Source organism: Octodon degus, unplaced genomic scaffold (assembly GCF_000260255.1).
Source record: "Octodon degus isolate 3935 unplaced genomic scaffold, OctDeg1.0 scaffold00219, whole genome shotgun sequence".
NCBI classification, from domain to species: Eukaryota; Metazoa; Chordata; class Mammalia; order Rodentia; family Octodontidae; genus Octodon; species Octodon degus.
The window spans coordinates 2,608,440-2,630,212 of NW_004524795.1; the positions used below are offsets into that span (position 1 = coordinate 2,608,440).

At 42.2% G+C, this 21,773-nt stretch overlaps 1 protein-coding gene across 1 annotated transcript in view; it reads left to right on the forward strand.

Moving 5' to 3' along the window:
- Window positions 1-21,773, forward strand: part of Dnah9 (dynein axonemal heavy chain 9) — a 433,197-nt gene that overhangs the window by 24,074 nt on the left and 387,350 nt on the right. The window contains exons 7-13 of the mRNA XM_023705424.1: window positions 5,623-5,790; window positions 7,858-7,974; window positions 11,984-12,131; window positions 12,778-12,892; window positions 16,485-16,553; window positions 18,103-18,229; window positions 20,852-21,107. Of these exons, the coding sequence (XP_023561192.1) occupies window positions 5,623-5,790; window positions 7,858-7,974; window positions 11,984-12,131; window positions 12,778-12,892; window positions 16,485-16,553; window positions 18,103-18,229; window positions 20,852-21,107 (1,000 nt within the window). The remainder of the gene's footprint in view (window positions 1-5,622; window positions 5,791-7,857; window positions 7,975-11,983; window positions 12,132-12,777; window positions 12,893-16,484; window positions 16,554-18,102; window positions 18,230-20,851; window positions 21,108-21,773) is intronic.

The window sequence follows — 21,773 nt, forward strand, 5'->3', positions numbered from 1 at the left end:
AAAAAAAAATAGAAAAAGAAAATAAATAAGAAATTTCAAGAACCTAATTCACACTAGAACCCACAGTTCTGGTCATCATAAGAGCTGGGGATTACATCTGTTCCCTAAGCTCACTTGCCCTTAGGCACCTGGCTCAGAGAAGCTTAGCTGGTACTTGTACCCAGGGCCAGGTGGTCTTTTCCACCAGAGTTTTACACCTTCTACTTCTACTATGTGAATTCTATGTCTTTCCCCTAAATTGTTTACTCAAGTAAAATTATTATTCCCATTCCATGCAAAACTCTTATTCAACTTGAGGACTTACTAAGGAAATTTCAAAAGTATTCAAAAATTTTTGCAATTTGAGTGAACATTCAAAAAAATGAAGAAAAAGACTCACTTAGTTGCTTCTGTATTTTTTTATTCATCCTCCCTTTCTATCAGTTGCTCTAGTGTATACACACACACACACACACACACACACACACACACAGAGTTCTTTTTTGTGCCACAATATTGTAGATTCTGCAGATCCCCTGTTTATATTTCTGCCTGGAGCCTCTTCCCTGCAAACAATGCAGTAAGCAAGCAGCTTGGAGAGAACTGACATTTCTTTCATTATCAAAATGCTGTAAATCTGTGATTCACTTGGAGGCAAAATGATTTCCTGCTGAGGCTTTATGCAAAGTGATTAGCAGAGAGATAGGTAATAAGCTGACCTAATATTCCCCACATTTCCTTTTGCTCTTTCTACCATTTCAAGCCACTCCTGAGCCCCCTTTCATTCGCAGCCTAATTGGGCCAGCTTCTCTTTCTGCTTGCCTTGAACATGTGGTCACATCTGAGACCATTAGCTGCAGAAGGCTGGTGGCAGCCGAAAGGTAAACAGTCTTTTTCCAAATGACCTTTTGAGATTTTCATCTGTGAGTGTCTGCTTTGTGCTTTCCTTAATGAATTCTGAAGACATTTCTTTTCAGATGGGTGGCATGACCTCTCCTCGGAGTACAGGATTGCTGTTGGTGGAACTGGCCATTATTCCTGATTTTAATTTTTCACCTCCAAGGCAAAAAGCACACATTGAACCCTCCCCTGTTCCTCCACCCAACCATCACCCTTAAATGTTACATTATTTTTCACAAGAATAGGACCCATTCAATCCAGAAAGCCACCAGGGAGGCCCCCATACCCTGTCTGTCTCCAGAGAAGCACCAAAATGTCCCCTTCATAAGCCATTATATTTCTCATACACACCAACCTCCTTTAAACACATCACAATGATGGTAATTAATTAGAAACAAGTAATTTACCAAAGTACTACAAAGCCACTTTCGATATAACTGGATAACCTGTGACAAGTTAAGTATTACTGTCTCTGCTTACAGGTTAGGGAAGCTAGCTGAGAAAGTGACATGCTTTCTCACTAGTGTGAGAAAGCCTCCCAGTAGTAAAATAGCAGAACCAGGAATATCTGAACTCCCATTCTTCTGGCACTGAACCTGAGGTCTTTTGCAAAGCCAGATGTCTTTGCCCAGAGGTTGAGATTTTAATTCAGTACATAGCCTAATAAATTCCATGTGTTCACTACTGTGATGAATAAAAAATGAATATTTTTAAATATAGTTTAAGACTCTTACTGGCTTAAATTTGCCTTTTATCTGTTTTGTAAGATCTTCTAAATAAACAATAAAAAGAACTTCTAAATAATTTAAGAATCAAAGAGAAAGTCATGGTTAGCATGACAAATCTAGGTCTATGGTTGTGAGATAAGCCCTCACCTGCTTCAGATGCCTCTCCTACTATATCCATATATCAGATTCTAGTGGAATTCCTCCAGTGATGGAAAGCTCACTTCCTCTTTCAGCAGCCCATTCTAGGGTTGACACATCCAGGCATTAGATAGTTACATGGGAAATGTTTTTATAGGCTACAGTGACCCCATATCATCAATTTCATAAGCTCAACTTACATATCGAGACCAAATCTGCTTTCTAATTAATTCATGTACTTTCATTTTACCCTCAAAGTTGGACCAGGTAGTTTCCTCTTTTGACCCTGTCAGCATGGAAAAACCTTGCTTTATAAATCTCTTCTCCATCTAATTTTCCTTGTTTTTGCCAGCTACTCTACAGAAGCCATGTTCCTTAGGTCCGTTGTCACTTTGCTGACTTCTTCGGCACATGTGATAGCTAAGGCAAACCACGGAGATCATGCATGCTTTCCTTAAACAAGTGTTTGTCCAGTGTCAAGAGCATTCTTCCAGGTCCTCAAGAAAGTAAGGCAATCATGGGACATTTATAATCTACTGGGAAAGACAAGCAGAACATAAACAAATAATGTAATATAGCGTTAAATAATATAATGACAAAGAGTGATAGGAGCCCTGAAGAAAGCTAAAGCAAAGAAAGGGGATAAAAGTATTGGAGAAGTGCAAGGGGCTTTTGCTAAGAATGTAAGGAGCACCCTAAGACCATGGATCGAGCCACAAATGAGGGTATCATCCACCGTAAGTTTGGTAAATTAGATAAAGCCGCATAAATATCCATTGTTTTCAGTAACTAGACCTTCACCAAAATGTAGAAACATATGTATCTAATACCTATAACTTCCCTGTCAAATTGAAGATGAAACACCTTTCAGGGGCTATGCTTTAAATATTCTTGAACAATAAAATAGCGTAACTAAGTTACAATCTCATTTTCTGATGTAACCAAACATATCAAGATGCATCAGTCTTTTAAACTGGTAAGAGCATATTCCCTAAAAATTGAAATTGACGTGCACACAATTGTGATGAATGAATACCGAGGTATCTGCCACAGCACAAATATATATTTTCCTATAAAACCAATTACAACTAAATACTTTATGAAAGATTTGAATTGCTATAGAAGTCAACTTCATTTAATAAAATTCATTTCTGCTTTCTTCCCAGTATATAAATTTGACTATAATTTCGCAATCATTTTGTTAGCATTATTTCAGTTGTACAAATTTATGGGGAAGAGAGCAATCATTTGATACACAGGGTATAGCGATCAAATAGAGAGTAAAGATTTCCTTAACTTTCTAAGTTTTTTCTTGCTAGAAGGCAATAATTATATATATATATGTATATGTATATGGGCTACTGTGTGAAAATCAATACATTGTATAGTGTACACTGATCAAGTTAGCATAATTAATGTTTTCTTGTCCTTATCACTTGGTATTTGGAACTTTTGTGCTCTTCTCTTCCAGTTGCTTATAAAATGTATGATAGGTTATTGTGAACTACAGTCACCTCTCTGTGCCTCAGACTGGTAGAACGTTTGACTTCTTTGCAGCTGTGCTTGGGTACCCAGATGTAACCTCCTGGCTCCTCAGCCTCTGGCATCACTGTCACCCCTTCTGATCAACTCTTTTAATAATCCTATAGGAAAAAAAGCATGCTGTACCGGTTTGCATCTGGATCATTTCGCTCAACATAATATCCTCTAGTTCCATCTATTCTGTTACAAATGACAGTTTATCTTTCTTTATTTATGCCATATTTTCTTTATCCATTCATCTATCAATGGGCATCTCTGCTAGCCCCGTATCGTAGCTACTGTGGATACTGCAGCAACAAACACGGGCATGCAGTTTCTCTTTGCTATATTCATATTATTTTCCTTGGGTCTATATCCAGAAATAAGATAGCTACATATATGGTAGTTCTGTTTTATTGTTTGTTCACTTATTTGTTTGTTTCTTGGGAGAGTCCCATTCTGTTCTCTATAGAAGCTGTACTTATGTTTCCACCAACAGTGTACGAGAGTTCCCTTTCTTCACATCTTTACCAGCATTTGTTATTTTCTTCTGTTGCACAGTGGTCATTCTAACAAGTGAAATGACATCTCACTGTGGTTTTGACCTGTAGGTCCCTAATGGCAAGTGAAGGCTGACCTTTCTTCACAAATTTATTGACCACTTGAATTTCTTCTTTCAAGAGGTGTCTATTTATATCATCTCTCTAATTTTTAATTGTACTATTTTGCTTCTTCTTATTGACTTTTTAAGTTCCTTTTATATTCTAGTAGTAACTCCTTGTCCAGTGAATAGTTTTCTGCCTTCCCATAGGTTGCCTCCTCAATCTGTCATTTCCTTGGCTGAGCAGAAACTTCTTACTTTGGCCCATTTGTCTATGTTTGCTTCTGTTTCCTGTGGTTTTGAGGTAAGGTCTTCTACAAAACAAGCAAACAAAAAACCTGTTTTCTATAATGATATCTGGAACTGTTTCTCTGTTTTCTTCCAGCACTTTTAAACAGCAACTACCTTGTCCCATACCACAGATAGCAAGAGCCCTGGTTTTACTGCATATACTTTTCTTCACAGGCACCTTCTTTCCTCATCCCTGTCACTGCTGCCACCTGCACCCCAACATAGCTGAGCACAAAGGCGACTGCTTGATGGTGACCCAAGTTTGTGTGGTAATCTGAAAAGTTGGGGGAAGTCAGCTGTGTCATCCCACTTCTAATGTTTCCGTCACCACTGTTTGACTTTATGTCCCGGAGAAAGAAAGGAAATGCACAGCTTTGTACCAGTCTGATAAGCCAACCAAGCAGTGACCACTGGAAATTTTTCAGAGTGCTATCAGAACGGCTGTTGCCCTTCTAACCTCTTCAGGGTACAGGACCCCCTTCTAGGGGTCCACACAGAATGATTCCCGAAATGATTTAAATGTGACCCGCACCTTTGTCTTTTCTGTACATAGACTGAAACGCCTGACAGGAAGCACATCTTGGTTTGGAGAGTTTCTGCTTTTAGACAGGAACTCACAGGGATAAATTCAGCCTGCCCTGTTAGACAAGCTCAGGAGGCTCCTGTGCCATCTTAGGCCAAGTGCTTTCCAGAGGTGTGGGAGGGACTCCTTCCCAAGGCTTCTGGGTAATCCTGTCATGCAATCCTGAGCCCAGCTGGAGTGCTGCCACATCAACAGCAGTGATGGGAATGCATACTGCATGCGCAGCACGAGCCTAAACCTTGCGTTTGTTGGCTTAGCTCTCATATGCGCACTGTAAAATGCACTACAAGAAAGGGAACGTGGACACCGAGATGGTAAGTGACTGCGCTTTGTGGCCCGGCTGGCAACATGGCGCACCAGGCACAGACTCTTGGTAGACCTTTGTCCTTGGCAGATAGCGTTGCTACGGAGGCCGGTGTTACCATCCAGATTAGCCCTTCAAGTTTCAAAGGGTCTGTTTTCCTACCCACATCTCCTAAACAACTGTCACTTCAGACCTAAATAAGATGGCCCATCAGAAACTGGCTGTTTAAATAAAAGTGAATAGCAAAGACACCGATCATGTAAATAATTTTATTATTACATTTTAGACTTTATTTTAGAACACCAAGAGAAACTGAAGCATACATTTCATTGTTTGTTTATTCATTTATCTCGGCATCAGTGAATCTTATTTGTCTGCATTTTCTATTTGCTTTGTTACTGAGTTAACCAAGAGTTATTTTTACCAATCCAATCTAATAATAAGGTTACAAAACTAATCAAGCATCACATTTTCCTAAGCAACCACCCACCCCCATATGATTTCTAGCTCTTCTCATCCACAGTTGTTGTGATGATGGTTATTATCATTTTAACTCTTCTGTGAATTGTCTCCATAGGATCTTCTGAAGACAGCCTTGGATTTCCACAAACTGGAAAAACTGGAGTTTAGTGGCATCAGGGGGAACGCCCTGACTCAGCAGGTGCACCAAATGTACGAGGAGTTCCAGGAGATGTACAAAGTCTTCTCTGAGTACTCCTATGATTGCTTGGACCCCCACAGCAGGGTAGGGCCTGCAAGGGCTGCATCGGAAGCTTTGGTCCTTTCTCAGATGCCTCTAGCCTGTAAGACTAGAGATTTACTTGTGTATTCTGTGCATTTTCTTTGCTGCTGTGGTCTCAGTGGTTGTCTTCTTATTAGTTATCATTTGTGTCAAGGAGAATCTTTTATTATTCCTGTGTCATTCAAAAGACTCTATTTCTTCTTTATGTGAAGAAAAAATTGGAAAATGTTTCTCCCAACCACTACTCTCCCCAGATAAGGATACCTGGGATCAGAGATGCTGAGACAGGCATGAGATGATAAAGGAAGCTGGGGCCACCATGTGGCTTCAACAGTGTAAGCTAAGGGAAGTGAGCCAGCTATAAAAAGACAAATACTGCCTGCTTTCACTAGTATATAATCTCTAAAATGGTCAAATCAGAAGTTAGTGGTAGTAGCCAAGGGCTAAAGGAGAAAGAGAAAGGGGGAGGTGTGGATCAAAAGGTATGCAGTTTCAGTCATGCAAGATGAAGTAGTGGAGATTTTCTATGCAACATGGTGATGACAGCTAATGATATCTTGTATGTTTGAAGTTAGTGCAGAGAGAACCACTCCGCCCCAAACATTCACACTTAAAGAAACACATTACGCCTCAGTGAGGCAATGGATGTGCTAATCAGTTTGGTTGCCCTGATTATTTCCCAGAGTGTACACTTCTCAAAAGATGAAGTGCTACACCTCAAACATATACTATTTCTATTTGCCAAATATACTCCAATAAAATTGCAAAAGGAAGTTTTAAGCTTTGAGCAGAGCTTGCTGAGTACAGACCAGGCACACACAGTCAGTTTATCAGTGGTCAGGGAAGGCAAGTTAAACCTTCTCCTCAAGTTGAAGAAAAACCAGGGATGCATTTTCTAGCCCATATCTCACCTAAAGTCTTCAAAGCCAAGAACTGAGGGAAAAAATAGGCACAGGAGAAAAACAGAACAAGGGCCAGTATGGAAACAGGGGGTGGAATTCACTAAAACAAATGATAGAATTTCTGAAGAAGAAATTTTAAAAGAACAGGAAGAAAACAGAGAAAGAAATGATGCAGGAACCTGCTATGAACATCTTCCAATATCCAGGAGAATCCTAGCTGGCCAGACCCAGGGAAGGCCCACTTTCCCAAAATTCTATGATTCAAAAGTAGAAAAGCAAAGCTGCATTGCAAGGCAGGCTCTATGCTATGGGTTTGCCACCATATAGTAGAAGAAAACAAAATCCTTCACACAATGTGAGGGGGTGGGATAGTACAAAGAACTATAACACAGCATCAGTGGGGTTGGGTTTGAGGAAGAACTGTACTGTTTTGCCACTTTTTTATATATAAAAATATACTGTGGTAAAATAGTAATTATAAATAATAATCACACAAATCAGAGATTTGAGTTGAAATTTCCTTGAACATTGCTTCATCCTAAGAAAAGAAACAAATTCAAGAAGGCAAGTTAAAATGCAATCATTGGGACATACTTGTAGTAACACGATTCATTGTGTACCTGAAATTCAAATTTAATTGGGTACTCTGTGTTTTTATTCAATAAATTTAGCAACCTTAGGAACAACGGCTAGTTGCTGCCTTAACCAATTGAGGTACATGGTGAAGAAACAGTACACATTTACTTAATAAGCTAACTTTCCTACTAATGGCTAGATGAGTTCAATTACAATGAAAGAAATGGGGTTTTGACTTTGGGGAGGAAGCCCTGAGGCAATTTTAGAATGGCCCCTAAGCTGTTGCTTCTAGGGTAATATGAACGGACCTTGTGGGTGAAATAAAAAGTGGCTTTGGGAGTTGGGACAGAGGGTCCAGAAGGAAAATGAAAGGGAGCCAAGCTCACAGGAGACTCACTGTGTCATCTTGTCTACAGTATGAAAGTAAAAAGGCTGCAGAAACAGGGTACCTTTCTACTTGGATAAAACTAAGTCACACCATGGTAGATTTTCAAGAATTAAAATAATTCTTTGGTGTGACTGTTTTAAGTTCAAGGTGATAATAGAGAGCATCTTGGGACTGGTCTTCAGAAAAATCATGTTTTCTCCTCAGGAATTTGAAAATGACATCTCTAGATTTAACCAGAAGGTAGAAGATCTTGACCGGAGATTGGCAACCATCTTTATTCAAGCCTTTGATGATACACCTGACCTGGAGCATGCCTTTAAGGTTTGTACGGGTAGGGCAGGAGCCACCTGTGCTGACACTGCCCCTCCCCTCATGACGGAATAGTAGGGATACATGCAAACAGTATTATTCCTGTCAATATTCTTCTTTTTCTGGTGGAGAGGAATGGAAATGTTCGAGGGCAAGGACGTATGCAGAGCTGGGCTTCTTAGACTAATCGCTTATACTTTTCTGAAAGCATAACAACATACAAGTTCTTTTTAAAAAGAGCTTTTCCTGCAGTGCTCTGCCTTTATCAATAAGATAACCTTTGAAAGAGAAAATGTCAACTGTGATCTGTATCCTGAAACTATGCTCTGCAGTACCACCTCTGTTTAAACATTGCTGCTAGCTTGATTAAAGACGGGGCAAACAGATTCCCATGACTCATGCTTTGGATCTTAAGCACTACCCCTCCCCCACCATGTTGGAGGCTTGATCCCCAGCTCAGGTTGCTACTGGGAACTGGTGGAACCTTTACAAAGTGGAGCCTGTGTCTTGGTTACTATTCTCTCATGGCGGGAATACCTGACACCAAAATGAAGGACAGAAAGGTTTATGGAACTCCCAGTTACTGGAGGTTTCAGTCTATAAACTCAGCTGGCTCCAAGGCAGAGTGGCATATGTCAGAGAGCAATCTTACATGGTGGCAGCAAAGAGCAGAAAGCAAAGGGAGTGGCAGAAGCTCAGGCAGCTAGCTAGGCTCCCTTACACTGTAATGCAGAGTACCTGCCCCAGGGCACTCACACCCATAATCACAGCATTGGATCAAAAATAAATCACAAACTCCAGAAGCCACCCCATGACTGTATGAGGTTTTGGGGGGCGCAGTTAGACACAAACCATAACAGACTGGTAGAAGGAAACAAACACTGGGGCATGTCCTTGAGGGGGTGTTGGAACCTCTGCTCCCCTTTTCTCTCTGCTTCAGGCTGTCATGGCGTGAGCAGCTTGCTTCACCATGGGCTTCCTTGCATGCTGTTCTGCAGCATCATAGGCTAAGGAAATTCAACCAGGCAGCCACCACAGGCTGAAGCCTCTGCAGTCATGAACCAAAATAAATCTTGCTTCCTTTTAAGTTTATTTGATCAGGTATTTTATCACAGTGACAAGATACCAACTACCACGCCAGGTAGTGGATGGCAGGGTTCGGGCATTAGTAAGTAGCATAAGACTTATGCTCTTACCCTGTCTTGCTTAGATCAGGTGACCCTAAAAGAGTGGTGGGGAAGGTAGGACACGAATGAGGGCATAAATAGCTGCACAGCTGAGAATGCAGAGCGGCGAGGTATGAAGACTTGGTGAAGAGTATCTCCTGCAATCATCTTTAAGTATGAAGTGGTTCACTCTAAACACCCACAAGGATTATAATCAGGAGGAAGTTATAGGAAACCAGATTGGTTCAATACAGGAAAGAAATTTCTGTCGAAACTGTTTAAGATGATTTGGGCTTCCTTGATAAGAAGTTAAGTTTTCACTTACTAAATATGTCCAAACAGATACTGGGTGACTGGGGGACAATCATGGAAAGGCTTAAACCCTGGATGGAGCAATCTATGCTATTTCAAATATTAAGTAATCCAAGTGCCTGGATTAAGTAATTAAGTGCCTGGTTTTATTAGCCATTCAATCTCTGTCTCTCTCTCTGTCTCTCTCTGTCTCTCTGTCTCTCTCTCTCTCTCTCTCTCTCTCTCTCTCTCTCTCTCTCTCTCTCTCTGTAAGTTTTAATAAATGCCTCTTCTTTCATAGCCTACTTAATAAGGCATCTAGTATTCCTTTTTCAAGCATTTCATGGAATACCAAGAAAAGGTCTTACATGTGTCTATAAAATCATTCTATATGCCAATTAAGTGTCATGACTCTTTGCAATTGCTACCATAGAGGTTGAGCATCGGCAACTCTCATCCTGCATTGAGAATATGCAGCCCACTCATGCTACGAATCCCTCTGCACATGAATTTCCAGGAATCTTCCGTAGGTGCCTTCCGTCTGTTCTCAAGTTGCTCCATTTTTGAAATTTCATGTCTCTGCTATATGCCACAGTCTGTCGCGGAAATTTCATCTGTCCAGGAAGGTGTTTAAAGCAGCTGTATTACTTCTTTGGCTGGTTCCCACCATGAGAATATCCACATTTATGCTGAGTGCATCTTACTGAATTCTAAAAATTCTAATCCTTGAAATTTTTATTGGTGTAGGGCTGTGGGCAGAAGAAAAGGCCCATTCCAACCTGGTCTTTGAAGGAGCACCTTTTGTCTAAGAGTCTCAAAGATTTCTCATAAAGACAAAGTCTTTCTCTTCCATTCCCAAACCAGCTTATAGAAAAGCTGTAGGAAAAGTGCTGGTAGGAAAACCAGCACTATTCAGTCTCTCCTACCTACTGTTTCCATCTTTTAGCCGTCTCACCAGCAAGAAACTAAAATTCTTCTTCCTTCAAAGAAGGCATAAGTTGGAATGAATATAAGTTCATGAAAATAAATGCTTTCTCAGATTCAGGCAGTAGAGGCTGGACCAAGCCTAGATATAAACTCAGATTTCCCTGTTACTGCTGCGAGATCATCCCACCACTCAGTGTATTTGCAGGGGAGGTCCAACCAGAGTATGCCCACATCAGAGCCCCTGGGTCCGAGTGTGGGCTGGCCATGGGGGTCCTCAGCCCAAGTGTCTCACTTCTCAACAGGATTTGAGCCATGGGACTAATCTCTTATACCTCCACCATGGAGGAACTACCTTTATATGGGGAATCTGGTGATTATTGTGGAAGAAAACATGATGTTAGAGTTTTTGGTAGAAAGCTTCTTGAAACCTTTCAATCTGTCTTACCTGAGAAATATCTGATCTAAGACCCTGCATCCCCCAAACGGACTCTTTTCTATACTCAGTTATATCCCCTGACATGGCCCAGGGATCCAGATCTTCTGGGACCATCTCAGATTCTGAGCCCAACACCAAACAACATCTGTGGCTTTCCTGCCGCCCACACCTTAAGCCTTGAAAAACTTTAAAGAAATGGAGAAATGGCCCGATGTGAAATAAGATGATAATATTGAGGATGAGGTCTTGGACAAATGATGTCTGCTCAGCTTCTGGTTTTAGGATATGTAGAAGTATTCTTGATCTTGTGTCTCTTGTCCTTGATGACTTAAATCAAGGTCTGGCTAGTGATTTTCTGCAGAGAGCTAGAGAATACTTATAGTAAACTGTGCATACATGTTCTACATCATGTATTCTTCTTATTTATTTTTAAATAACCTTTTTAGAAGTGGCTGAGATTGTGGACCAGGTTTGATTATCCAATGACTGGCTGTTCCTTCAGTCTTTGACCAGAAGCATGGAGTACGTACAGTACCGTATGATAGAAGACACGTTTAAAAGCAGTGTATTGATAGATCTTGAATACAACTAAGATCCAAACGTGGTTTAGTCTTAAAACAGCATCACAATCAGAGAAACACAACCCAGAACGAAAAAGTAATTTAAACCATTCCACATCTTATTTCTACTGCCTTACGGAACACCCCAAAACTAGGGCACCTTAAACGGCACAGGTGAAACGCTTCAGATTATCCTCATAGTCACTGTCACTCTCCTAGCAACCGTTTCCTGGGACATGTTTCTTGCTTCTACTCTCGGCTTTCAACCCTGCAACTTCTCCCCAGTGTTCAGCTAGCTTAGCTTCTTTCTTTTCTGTCACCATCATCCTTCCGTTTCAGATCTTTATCATGTAACTCAGGTGAGCATTTCTTCCATCTTTAGTTTCCCTTTTCTTCAGATTCTTACAAGACAAGAGAGACTGGTCAGTTACCCAGCAGACAGAAGTCCTTTTTATTTAGAAGCACAGATCAGGAAAGATTATAAATATCCACATGCTAATAACTATTGCTCCAGTTCTGTGATAACAGTTTTACCCTCTCTCCCCTGCACTGGTAGCCATAGGAAAGAAGAACTAAACGATGGGATTTGTGTAACCTTGGAAAGATTGCATTTGTGACATCTTACTTTTTTTCCTCCATAGCTGCTCGACATAGCAGGAAACCTCCTTGAAAGACCACTGGTAGCACAAGACACATCAGATAAATACCTTGTGCTCATCAGGATGTTCAACAAAGACCTAGATGCAGTCAGGATAATCTACAATCAGCACATCCAGGAGGCAAAGCTTGGTAGATCCAGGGGCCAGGGGATTTTGATGTGGGCAGTTGTGCTCCAAGAAGGGTATGATGCACCCCTCTTGTACTTGTTAAATGTGCACATATAGATCTAGGGCACTCTCCAAGAAAAACAAGTGCCACCCTCTTGCTTGAAATTCCAGACCATCTTGGGCAATTGTAGGGTTCACTGAACTATTGCTTTGTCTGTGTCTGGGGTTGAGATGGGCAAGCTCGTCCAGAGCAGTAAGCCCTTGACCACCCACATCGTTTTGTGACTGTGGCATAAGGTATGAGCCGAGCCCTGATCAATGTTATCACACCGGTTACTCTTCAACATAGCTTAATCCACAGTTGATTTTTGCGTGCCTGACAAAAGTTTCTTCTTCCTTCCACTGCCACAGCTTCTAAGTACTTATGCCTAGGGAATCCAGGCCAATTAAATTACAATGGCTCAGCAGGAACCATGGCCTTTACCTCTGGGTCACTCCTTCTTCTTCCACATCAAGAAGCATAGAGACCACCCAAGGATTCCTCAGGGTGGGCCCAGGGGGACTTTAGCCTCAGGGTAGATGCAGCAATTGTGGCACAAAGGCACTCTGGAGAGGGAACACTTGGGAGACTCATATGGTCTTGCTTCAGTCTCGTGTTGTGTACCCAGGGTTCTTGCCAGTGCACAAGAACATGCCCACCCTGGCTGGGAGCCTCCGCTGGGCACAGGAGCTGAGGCAGCGCATCCAGGGCCCTTTCAGCAACTTCAGGCGCATCACACACCCGTGAGTATCTTGCTGCTGAGTGCCTCACTCTGTGCTTTGAGTGCAGAACTGCAGATCATTTGACTACTGTATAAAAACCAGCTTCATTTCTTCCCATATCCAGTAATGGCCTAGCTAGCTATTGGCTAAGCAGTAAAGATACTGGCATGTTGGGACTGGGGCTGGGCCACATCCTTCTTTGGTCTAACTGAACACAGCCTGGCTGGCTTTTGCTCTCTGGGCTTCACTTCTGAGGGGAGCCAAGTCTAGGACTGTAGCTGAGATTTTCCACAGTCTTCCTTCAGATGAAATGTCTCTTTTGCAACTGAGGCTGCTAGAAAATGGGGAAGCCAATGTTTTGTAAAGAGCAGTATAAGGACTACCTGGGAGAAGTAAAGATGCCTGGGCCTCTCTTGTCACCTACCGAGTCTGAAATAGGCCTGGACTGTAACTGCTTTTTGGTATACTCCTCCTATCATTCTGATGGTGATCAGAATAAGAAAGCATGAGCCTGCTATATGAGTGAGTCTAAAAGCCAATATACTTGGAGACCTCTCAGCTGCCTAGGCATGAGTGAAAGGAGTTGTTTGGGTCTTTATGTTTGGAATACCATCTAGGGCCAAGCACTCTTCCTCTGCTCCATTTTTCCAAAGCACTTGATCTTATTAAAAGCACTTGGCTTTGGGGAACAAAACAAAAGCAAAGAATTAGAACTGTCCATTGTTAAAACACAGTTGTGGAATTAGGAAGAATCGCAGAGAACCTCAGGCCCAATACTAAAAACTACAAGTGCATTACGAAGTTTAACTCACTGTGGACTCACTCCTTTTGCTTCATGGAACTCTTCTGAAGAAAATGAGTCAGAAGTTGCAAGTTCTGCAGAGGTCTTCCACAGAGTTCCCTCAGACAAAATATTTTTTGGATGCTAAGGCTACTGGAAAATAATAAAGCCAGAGCAAGCTACACAAGCAGGAGGGTGTGAGACAGCAGGATAGGATATTGAGGGGCTGTCACTTCACCACTGAAGTGTCACTGATTAAGAAAGCAACCTGAGGGGGGGGGGTTATCTCCTTCATGTTGCAGAGAAACTCTAAATTTGCATTTTAAAGTGGGATGTCCGACTGAAATGCTCTGTTTTCTCCAAACAGCACAGATCTAACTATGCATGTCTCTGAGAAAGGTGTCTCCAAGTTGTAACCTTGTGCAGGACCTAATAGGAAAGCTTTATATCCCGCTGGCAAAGAAAGGAAGAGTAGAGAAGTACAGTTATTTGCCTAAGGTGTCAAAAACAGAGCTGTTTTTGAACTGTTTCAAAAATATCTGAGTCTCTTCCTTCAGCCCAGAGTTCTTTCCGGGGGTGCTCAGCAACAGAAAGTTGGGCTGGTAGAAGAGCCAAGTGCTCACACTTCCTAGAAATTCCCTCGAAGGAAAAAGTATAAAGGTGGGGAAGGATGCCTGGGCTGCCTTCAGGAATGTGGACTACACAGCTATCACCAATCTCATTGCCAGGAACCAGGAACTCTGAGGTGTACCTGCAGGAATTGATAAGGATGTTCTCAGGAACAGCACCCATGAGGGACAGCAGGCAAAGGGATGGAGTGTGGGGAGAGCTTGGGCTGCTGGACAGCCATAGCCAAGGCTTCAGTCAACTGACCACTTTGTGCCCTTACATTGGCCAGTCCTGGGTTGTGGGCTTTCCTGGAGAGCAGCTTAATCTGGAGCAAGGTGTCTGTGTTTGGCTGAGGCTAGCCTCAGAGAGAGAAGCAGCTATACTGCATCTACAGCCAGCATGGCTGACCAGTGACTGAGCTGGATTTGAGGGGCTTGAGGGTAGTCAGAGAGCCTGGTCCCAACAGGGGGTATGGATGGCAGGTTATGGCAATGCCCACAAACCCCATGAAAATCCCCATTTGTTTTCACAATGAATCCAAGTGTGTACCATACTCTCTTTCTCTCTCTTTTTTTTTTTTTTTTTTTGGTGGTACCAGGGATCAAACTCAGGACCTTGCACTTGCCGGGCGAGCACTTATTCCACTGAGCTAGCTCTCTGGCTCTGTACAAATATATATTTGCTACTCAATTAAACTGGATTCCTTGCCATGAAGTGAAACAGAAGTGACAGAGAGTCAGGCTGTTCCGTCTCCTGTGACTTCTCAGACCCACCAAGAAACTGCCACATACTCCACAGGAAAACTCTGGCCTTTTTCTCTGCCTAATACAAAATTTGAGATCTATGGGTTGTGTGAATTATGGAAATCCCACAGTGTGTGAGGGGAGGGCTAGGCGTGGGCCTCCCAGCCAGTCTGGGGCACTTGCCACTTCTTCCTGCTTCCTGATGCGCCTGCATATTCACTCGAAGGGAGCGCAGCCACTTGGAGTGCACGGCTTCCTCTGAAGAGAGGAGAGAGGGCTTAAGGGATGGCTCAAGGGCTCAGTCGGATTTGAGAAGCAAATGGATTTTAAAGACTCTGCAATAAGCTCTCTCATTTTTCTAGCAGGACAAATGCAGACTCCACACAGGTAATGTGAAGGTTTCTGAAAAATAAAGATACTTCACCAATTGTCCCAGGAGCTGGACTTTCATTTAATGTTTCAGCACATGTCAAAACCAGGGGGAAAAGTTGTGGGTACCAGCATCTGAGGCCAGACTCAGCCCACTCTCCTCTATAACCTTGAACATTCCCAGAAGCCTCTGCACACGCATGCGCGCACACACACACACACAAGTGTGTTCATGAAAAACCACATGTATGTGTGTACACATGTTTCAGTGCATGCTCATGTATGTGCATTGCATGTACACATGATTAGAAGGTGACAGGTGGGTGGGACCTTATAACATCTCAAGGAGTAACAATGTCCCCTATCATTTACCTTAGACAAATTTTGTTGACACTTTTTTCTCTTTGCAGCATCAGGTATCAAACTCGAGACCTTAAAATTGCCAGGCAAGGTCTTATTCTATAGGCTGAGCTATCTCCCCAGCCCATGCCTTAGACAAATTTTAAAGACAGGAAATTATCTATATATTGTTGTATACAAATATATATATATATATATGATATTATATATACTTGTATGGTATGTTTATATATATGTACATATGTATATAATGTTATGTAGCTCATAGTTTTTTTCTCTAATATGGAAAAGTATACCACCTAGAATTTTAAAATATTCTAATTTCCCTTGTATTTAGATTGTTGAGGGCCCTCGCTTACCTGTTTTTGTTTTGTTTTGTTTTTTGGCGGAACCAGGGATTGAACTCAGGCCCTTGCACTTGCCAGACAAGCTCTTATTCTACTGAGCCATCTCCCCCGCCCCTACCTTGCTTACCTTGTACATGACTGATTCAACTAGGCGAAAGGTTGGCATAGCCCTGAGCAGGCAAAGTTTTAACACCCTCATCACCTGTGGGGCTGCCTGAGTTTTAGCAAGTGCAGGTGCCCTCTAGTGGGTTGAGGAGGGTGTTTGAGAAGAACACGAGCACCTTCAGGAACATTCTGATCCAGCCCCAGAAGCCATTCAGCCTCCACAGGCTGCAGTTTGTTCCTTGGATCATTATTCTGCCTTCTTCTGATTCTATATCATTTTTTCTCTTGTGCATGGACAGTTGCATGGAATCTGTTGAAGGAAAGCGAATGATACAACAATACGAATCTATGTGCTCATTGCTGGAAAGGTAAGCAGCTTTGGGGATTGATTGCCTCACTCCGACAATACAGTCCCCTCCCCAACAATGCCTTTTGCCATCCTGGGGTTTGCACAAATTCCCTAGGAGCTATGAAATGACACTGTGTGCTTTATGTCCTGGCTTCTGTACGTGTGAGGACAGTATTTCTGGGTTGCGCATACAAAGTCTATAGGGAAAGAAGTTCTGTTCTCAACACAGATGCTTTCCCAGTGCAGCTTTGCAGGGACCCTGCACAAGCCATGTGGTGCTACAAGGTGTGGGGGGGGGGGCAGGCCAGCAATGAGCACCTCGCAGCAGCTTCCCACCACACAAAAAGCAAGAGTCAGTCTGCACTGAGAAGAAATGTCTCCAAAGTGCCTCCTGCAACCCTTTACGGAGAAAGCCTAAGAAGGCCAATTTTATATTCGTTCATCATTGTTCCCTATTGAAAGCTGAGTAGGACTTTTGAAAGTTCAAGATCTGGAAATCAGCCTATGGTCTCACTTCTTTCTCTGCCATTGGCTTTGTCTCCTGATTCACGAGACAGGACAGTAGCTATCATGGCTCTGATGCTGATTTTGCTAGGCTTTATGCTAGATAAATCAAGTGCTGGCACCTGTACTTGCCAGGTAAGCCAGGCTCTATCCCTCCTGTGGCCCAGAGAGCTTCACAACACTCTGTCCTCTTTGTCTTCATCACCAGAGTCTCCATGGGAGACTGGATATTCTCTCTCCTGAGCTGCTGCAGCAGTTTCCTGAGTGTCCTCCTTGCTGTTGGTTGTGCCCCTGACGACCCACACTGTTCCAAATCCACAGTGTCACCACATCCCCTACTGGCAGGAAACCTTTCTCCATAGTGTAACATGAAATCTCCACCTGGATGTGGCCTTTGTGTCCCTCTCACCATCCCCAGGCAAAGACCTTCTGTCCTCACATTGATTGCAGCACACAGTCATGCCGTGTCACCCTCCAATGATGCTGCTGCATTTGAGAGAGATGCTTTCACTTCCTCACTGTCTCACCCCAGACAAACACCATGCCACTGCCTCTCTGATGCTCTGCCTCTACCTGTGCTCCAAGCTCCTTCCTCTGCCCTTAGATGTCTCAGGCCCTGGGCAGTTTCTAGGGTGGTGCTTGCCACCTTGCATCACAGCAATGTTTTCCAAAGTCCTCTTCTTTAGCTGCATTTACTGTGAGGCATTTATTCATTGATTTATTCCCCAAGTCCAGCCTGTGGAGGTGTTCAGTCAATGTAATGAATAAATGATGAATGTCTGTGAGCTACATGAAGATGTGTGTGAGAGAAAAGTTATCCAGGAACCTCTTCAATATTCAGAGACTAAGCACAACTTCCTTTATTCCTGCCCAAAGATCACATGGAATCTTCTGTATTACTGTAAAGGATGCCACCTTTAAAAATCAGTGGTTACCTGCCCCAGGATATGACCCAGGCTGGCTAGATCAGTAACTGTTTGTTCAGCTCACATGTTGAAGCATGACCAGGAGTGGAGGAGCGGGAAGACCATCTGTAAAGTGACTGTTGTGTCTGCTCATTGCAGCTATGAGACAAGGCTGTATGAAGACTGGTGTCAGTCAGTGTCAGAGAAATCACAGTACAACCTCTCTCAACCACTTTTGCAACGTGAGCCTCAGACAAAGCGGATCACTGTCAACTTCAACCCACAGGTCAGTTGGGTGGTAGTCACTTCCCATTAGGGTCCTAAAGAAAGAAAGGATTTCATAAGAATTTGTAAAAGCTGCTCCAAAGAATTTTCTTCAGAAGTATGAATCCTAAGGGGCAACATTTTCTTAAATGGTTCAGGTTAGTGTTTTTCTTTAGAGTTGATCAATACATTTGTTCTGATTTTGTACAATAGGAAATGCACACATAGGTCACTTACCAGCAGAAATGAGTTCTGAAAAATTTGTTGCTAGGAAATTTTACCATTGTGCGAACATCATAGTGTTACAGGAACTAAGACAGTTACAATGCTACTAGGTGATATAGTCTTATGGAGCCAAGATGTACAGGTCAGTCATTACTGACTGAGGCATCATTATGTGGCTTAGGAGGATGTGGTTAAGTATCATTGACTGCTTAGTAACAAATACTCCAGACCTACACTGAATGCTTATTATATGCACAGATTGGGCCAGATAGATAGCCTAGCAGCATAAGCACCTGCCTGACAAGCACAAGGTCCCAAGTTCGATCCCCAGTACTACACCAACAACAAATAATCATTTATATACAGAGATCACTGCCTAGATGCTGGATGTCCTCAAGTGTATGTCCTTAAGACTTGGCTCCTGTCTTTAAGGCAGTCAGAGTCTAAGCATGAAAATGCTGTTTTCATTACATAGCATATGATAACTTTCAGAGTAGCTTTGGAAATAAGACTCTAGCCTAGTGGTTTTTATCTGGCTACCTGGAAACATTTTTGTTTGTCAAACCTGGAGGGCATGTCATCAGCATCTCATGGGTTAATATGAGGGTGCCTGTAACTTCTTACAATGCCTGTATGGTGGCCCACAGTAAACAGTAACTTGTCAGGAAATGTTACTAGTTACCAGTAGAGCCCCTACTCTCACTGTGCAGCAGTGGAAGAGGTCAATGTAGACTTCAGTAAGCAATAAGCCAAGGCTGGTCTCTATCACTGTGTATCATGCAGGCTGCACTGAACAAAAAGCCCTCACCTACTTATGTCCTACTGGCAAGTGTTCTAAGAATACACAGTTGATAATATATTGGTGTCTTTTGAGAATATTGCAGTAGAATATTAATTCTTCCCACTAAAGTCAAAGTCAATACAGTTAGTTAGAAGACCTGTTTTATTTTTCACTTTGGCAAGACATGAATAATTATTTCAATCTCTTAACTACTTGGGGCAATTTCATCAGCATTCTATGTAAGCAATATTGAATATTAAACACAGAAAGAGAATATATGCATTACATGTCATAATATAGTTTCAGGTTATAATAGAGTAATAAAGTCTTCGGTGTAAGACACAAGAGACACTGGCCTCCTCTATATACCCAAAGTGTTAGTGTACCATTTTCCCTGATGTGTAGCACATAGTAGGGACATTATAGGTGTTTATAGGCAATCAGAAGAAAATGACCAAGGGCCAAGGAGATAGCTCAACAGACTAAGCACCTGCTTACAAGCGCAGGACCTGGGATTTGATCCCCCAAGCCACGTGCCATGCTAACCCCACCCCCAGGTGCACTGAGCCTGCCACAGAGTCCAGGTGTGGTGGTGCACATCTGTTATCCCAGCACTGGGGAGGCTGAAAACAGGAGGATCACTACAAGTCTGAGCTGCTGCGCAGTGAGACCTTGTACAAAATCCATAAAATAAATTAAAAAGGAAAACAAAGAAAATGACCAAGAAAAGAAGGGAAAGGAAGGAAGGAAAGGGATAAATATAAACAGCAGTGTGGGTTGAGGTTGAGGAGGGTTAACTATGATAACACAAGTCTATAATCAACCCTGACATAAACTTCAAGTAATGTGATTACAGTAGTGTTGCTAATAAGGAATAGTAGCACACTGATCAGTCGAGAAAACTGATCAGAGATTTGCCTCTTTGGTAGCAGGCTAAGAATTAGGTTAAATGATTTTTTAAATTTGTGTAAAATATGTATTTAAAGTTCTTACTACTCTATTTTTGGATATTTAAGTTCAGTTCCAATTTCATCAGTCTGTATTTCATTGATTCCAGATGAACTATCTTTTTTACATATTTACATCCTTAAATTTGGCATGTGTTTATAATTTCATAGACCATATTTTTTCTTCAATTGGACATAAACTAATAATGACTCTTACAGTTTATTAAGTTGAATGAAACATCTTTAGCTATTGAAATAAGCAATATTATTTTGCAGCTATTCTTAATAATAAGCTAGCATTTGTCTAACTCTCAGTAGTAGAGGCCAGCCAGCAATGCAGAGTGGACCCAGACCACTACAGTGAGAGCTGGGAGTGGCAGCCCGGGGCCCAGAGTGCAGGGGCCACCGCCTCTCACTGCCACCCCCGATGTCTTCTTCCTTCGGAGTCCCTCTTGCTCTTTTTTTGTGTGATTCACAGAGTCAATATATCATGCTTCTTTTTGAGTCATTTTCTTTCAGCCTGATACTTGAGTTTCTTCCTTGAAGACTAGATTTAAGAAACTGATAGGAGCAGAGGTTAGGATGAGAGCTCGAAGGTCTTTGAGCCCCAGGGTTTTCCAGGCCTTGATGGATGCTATTACTCTCTTACCATCTCTGAGTGATCATCGCTTATGTTAATCCTTTCTTCCAGCTGACTTCGGTGCTGAAAGAAATGAGCTATCTTGAGCCTGGAGCTATGAAGCACATCCCTGAGACAGCAGCAGAGCTGTCATCCTCCAGGGAATTCTATCGGCAGCTTGTGGCCAATTTGGATTCGATGGCAAATTGGTACAACAAGGTTATGACAACTTTGCTAGAGGTGGAACTTCCCCTAGTGGAGGGAGAGCTGCAAAATATTGATCTCTGCCTGAGAGCTGCAGAAGAGACTCTGAACTGGAAAACAGCAGGTAACAGGGCACCACCTGCAGCCTGAAAGAAGCACTGGGTCTCAAGGGTCTAATGAAGTTAATGGGATCTCAAAGTATTTCCTGGTAATCCGATTTGGGTTAGATATATAACCACGTGCCATGCTCAGACACACTGTGTAAGATAAGGCACCAGTTAGAATTCTTCTTTCTTTGTTGGGGTCATGATGGGTAGATTCAAGAAACTTTGTCGCCTGCACTTTGAGAAGCTCAGGTTGCATAAGGTGCCCCAGAGATCCCAGCACCCAGTGGGCACTCTAGGAATGGCTGCTCTTACTCTGTGATCCTCTTTATCTAGTCTTCTTAACAAGATTGTAAAGTATTTTAAAGGAAATAATGACATATTTATTTCTTTAGTGTCCCCCAATTCAATTTAATGAACTTTCATTGATTGGTTAACATGTTCCAAGTACTGTGTGACAGACTTTAGGGGGACTATGAGGGGCAGGACATGATCTCTACTGCTGAAGAGCTCCTATGTAGTGGAGAAAATAGGAATAGATATAACCTGAGTCATGCATGATTAGTCATGATAATAAGCCATTCTAGACTTAAAAATAAAGTGTGAGGAGTTACAGGGTAGGAGATTAAGTCAAACAACAGTCCTCCAAAAAGTAAAAGTTTGGTAAGAAAAAAAAATCATAAGAA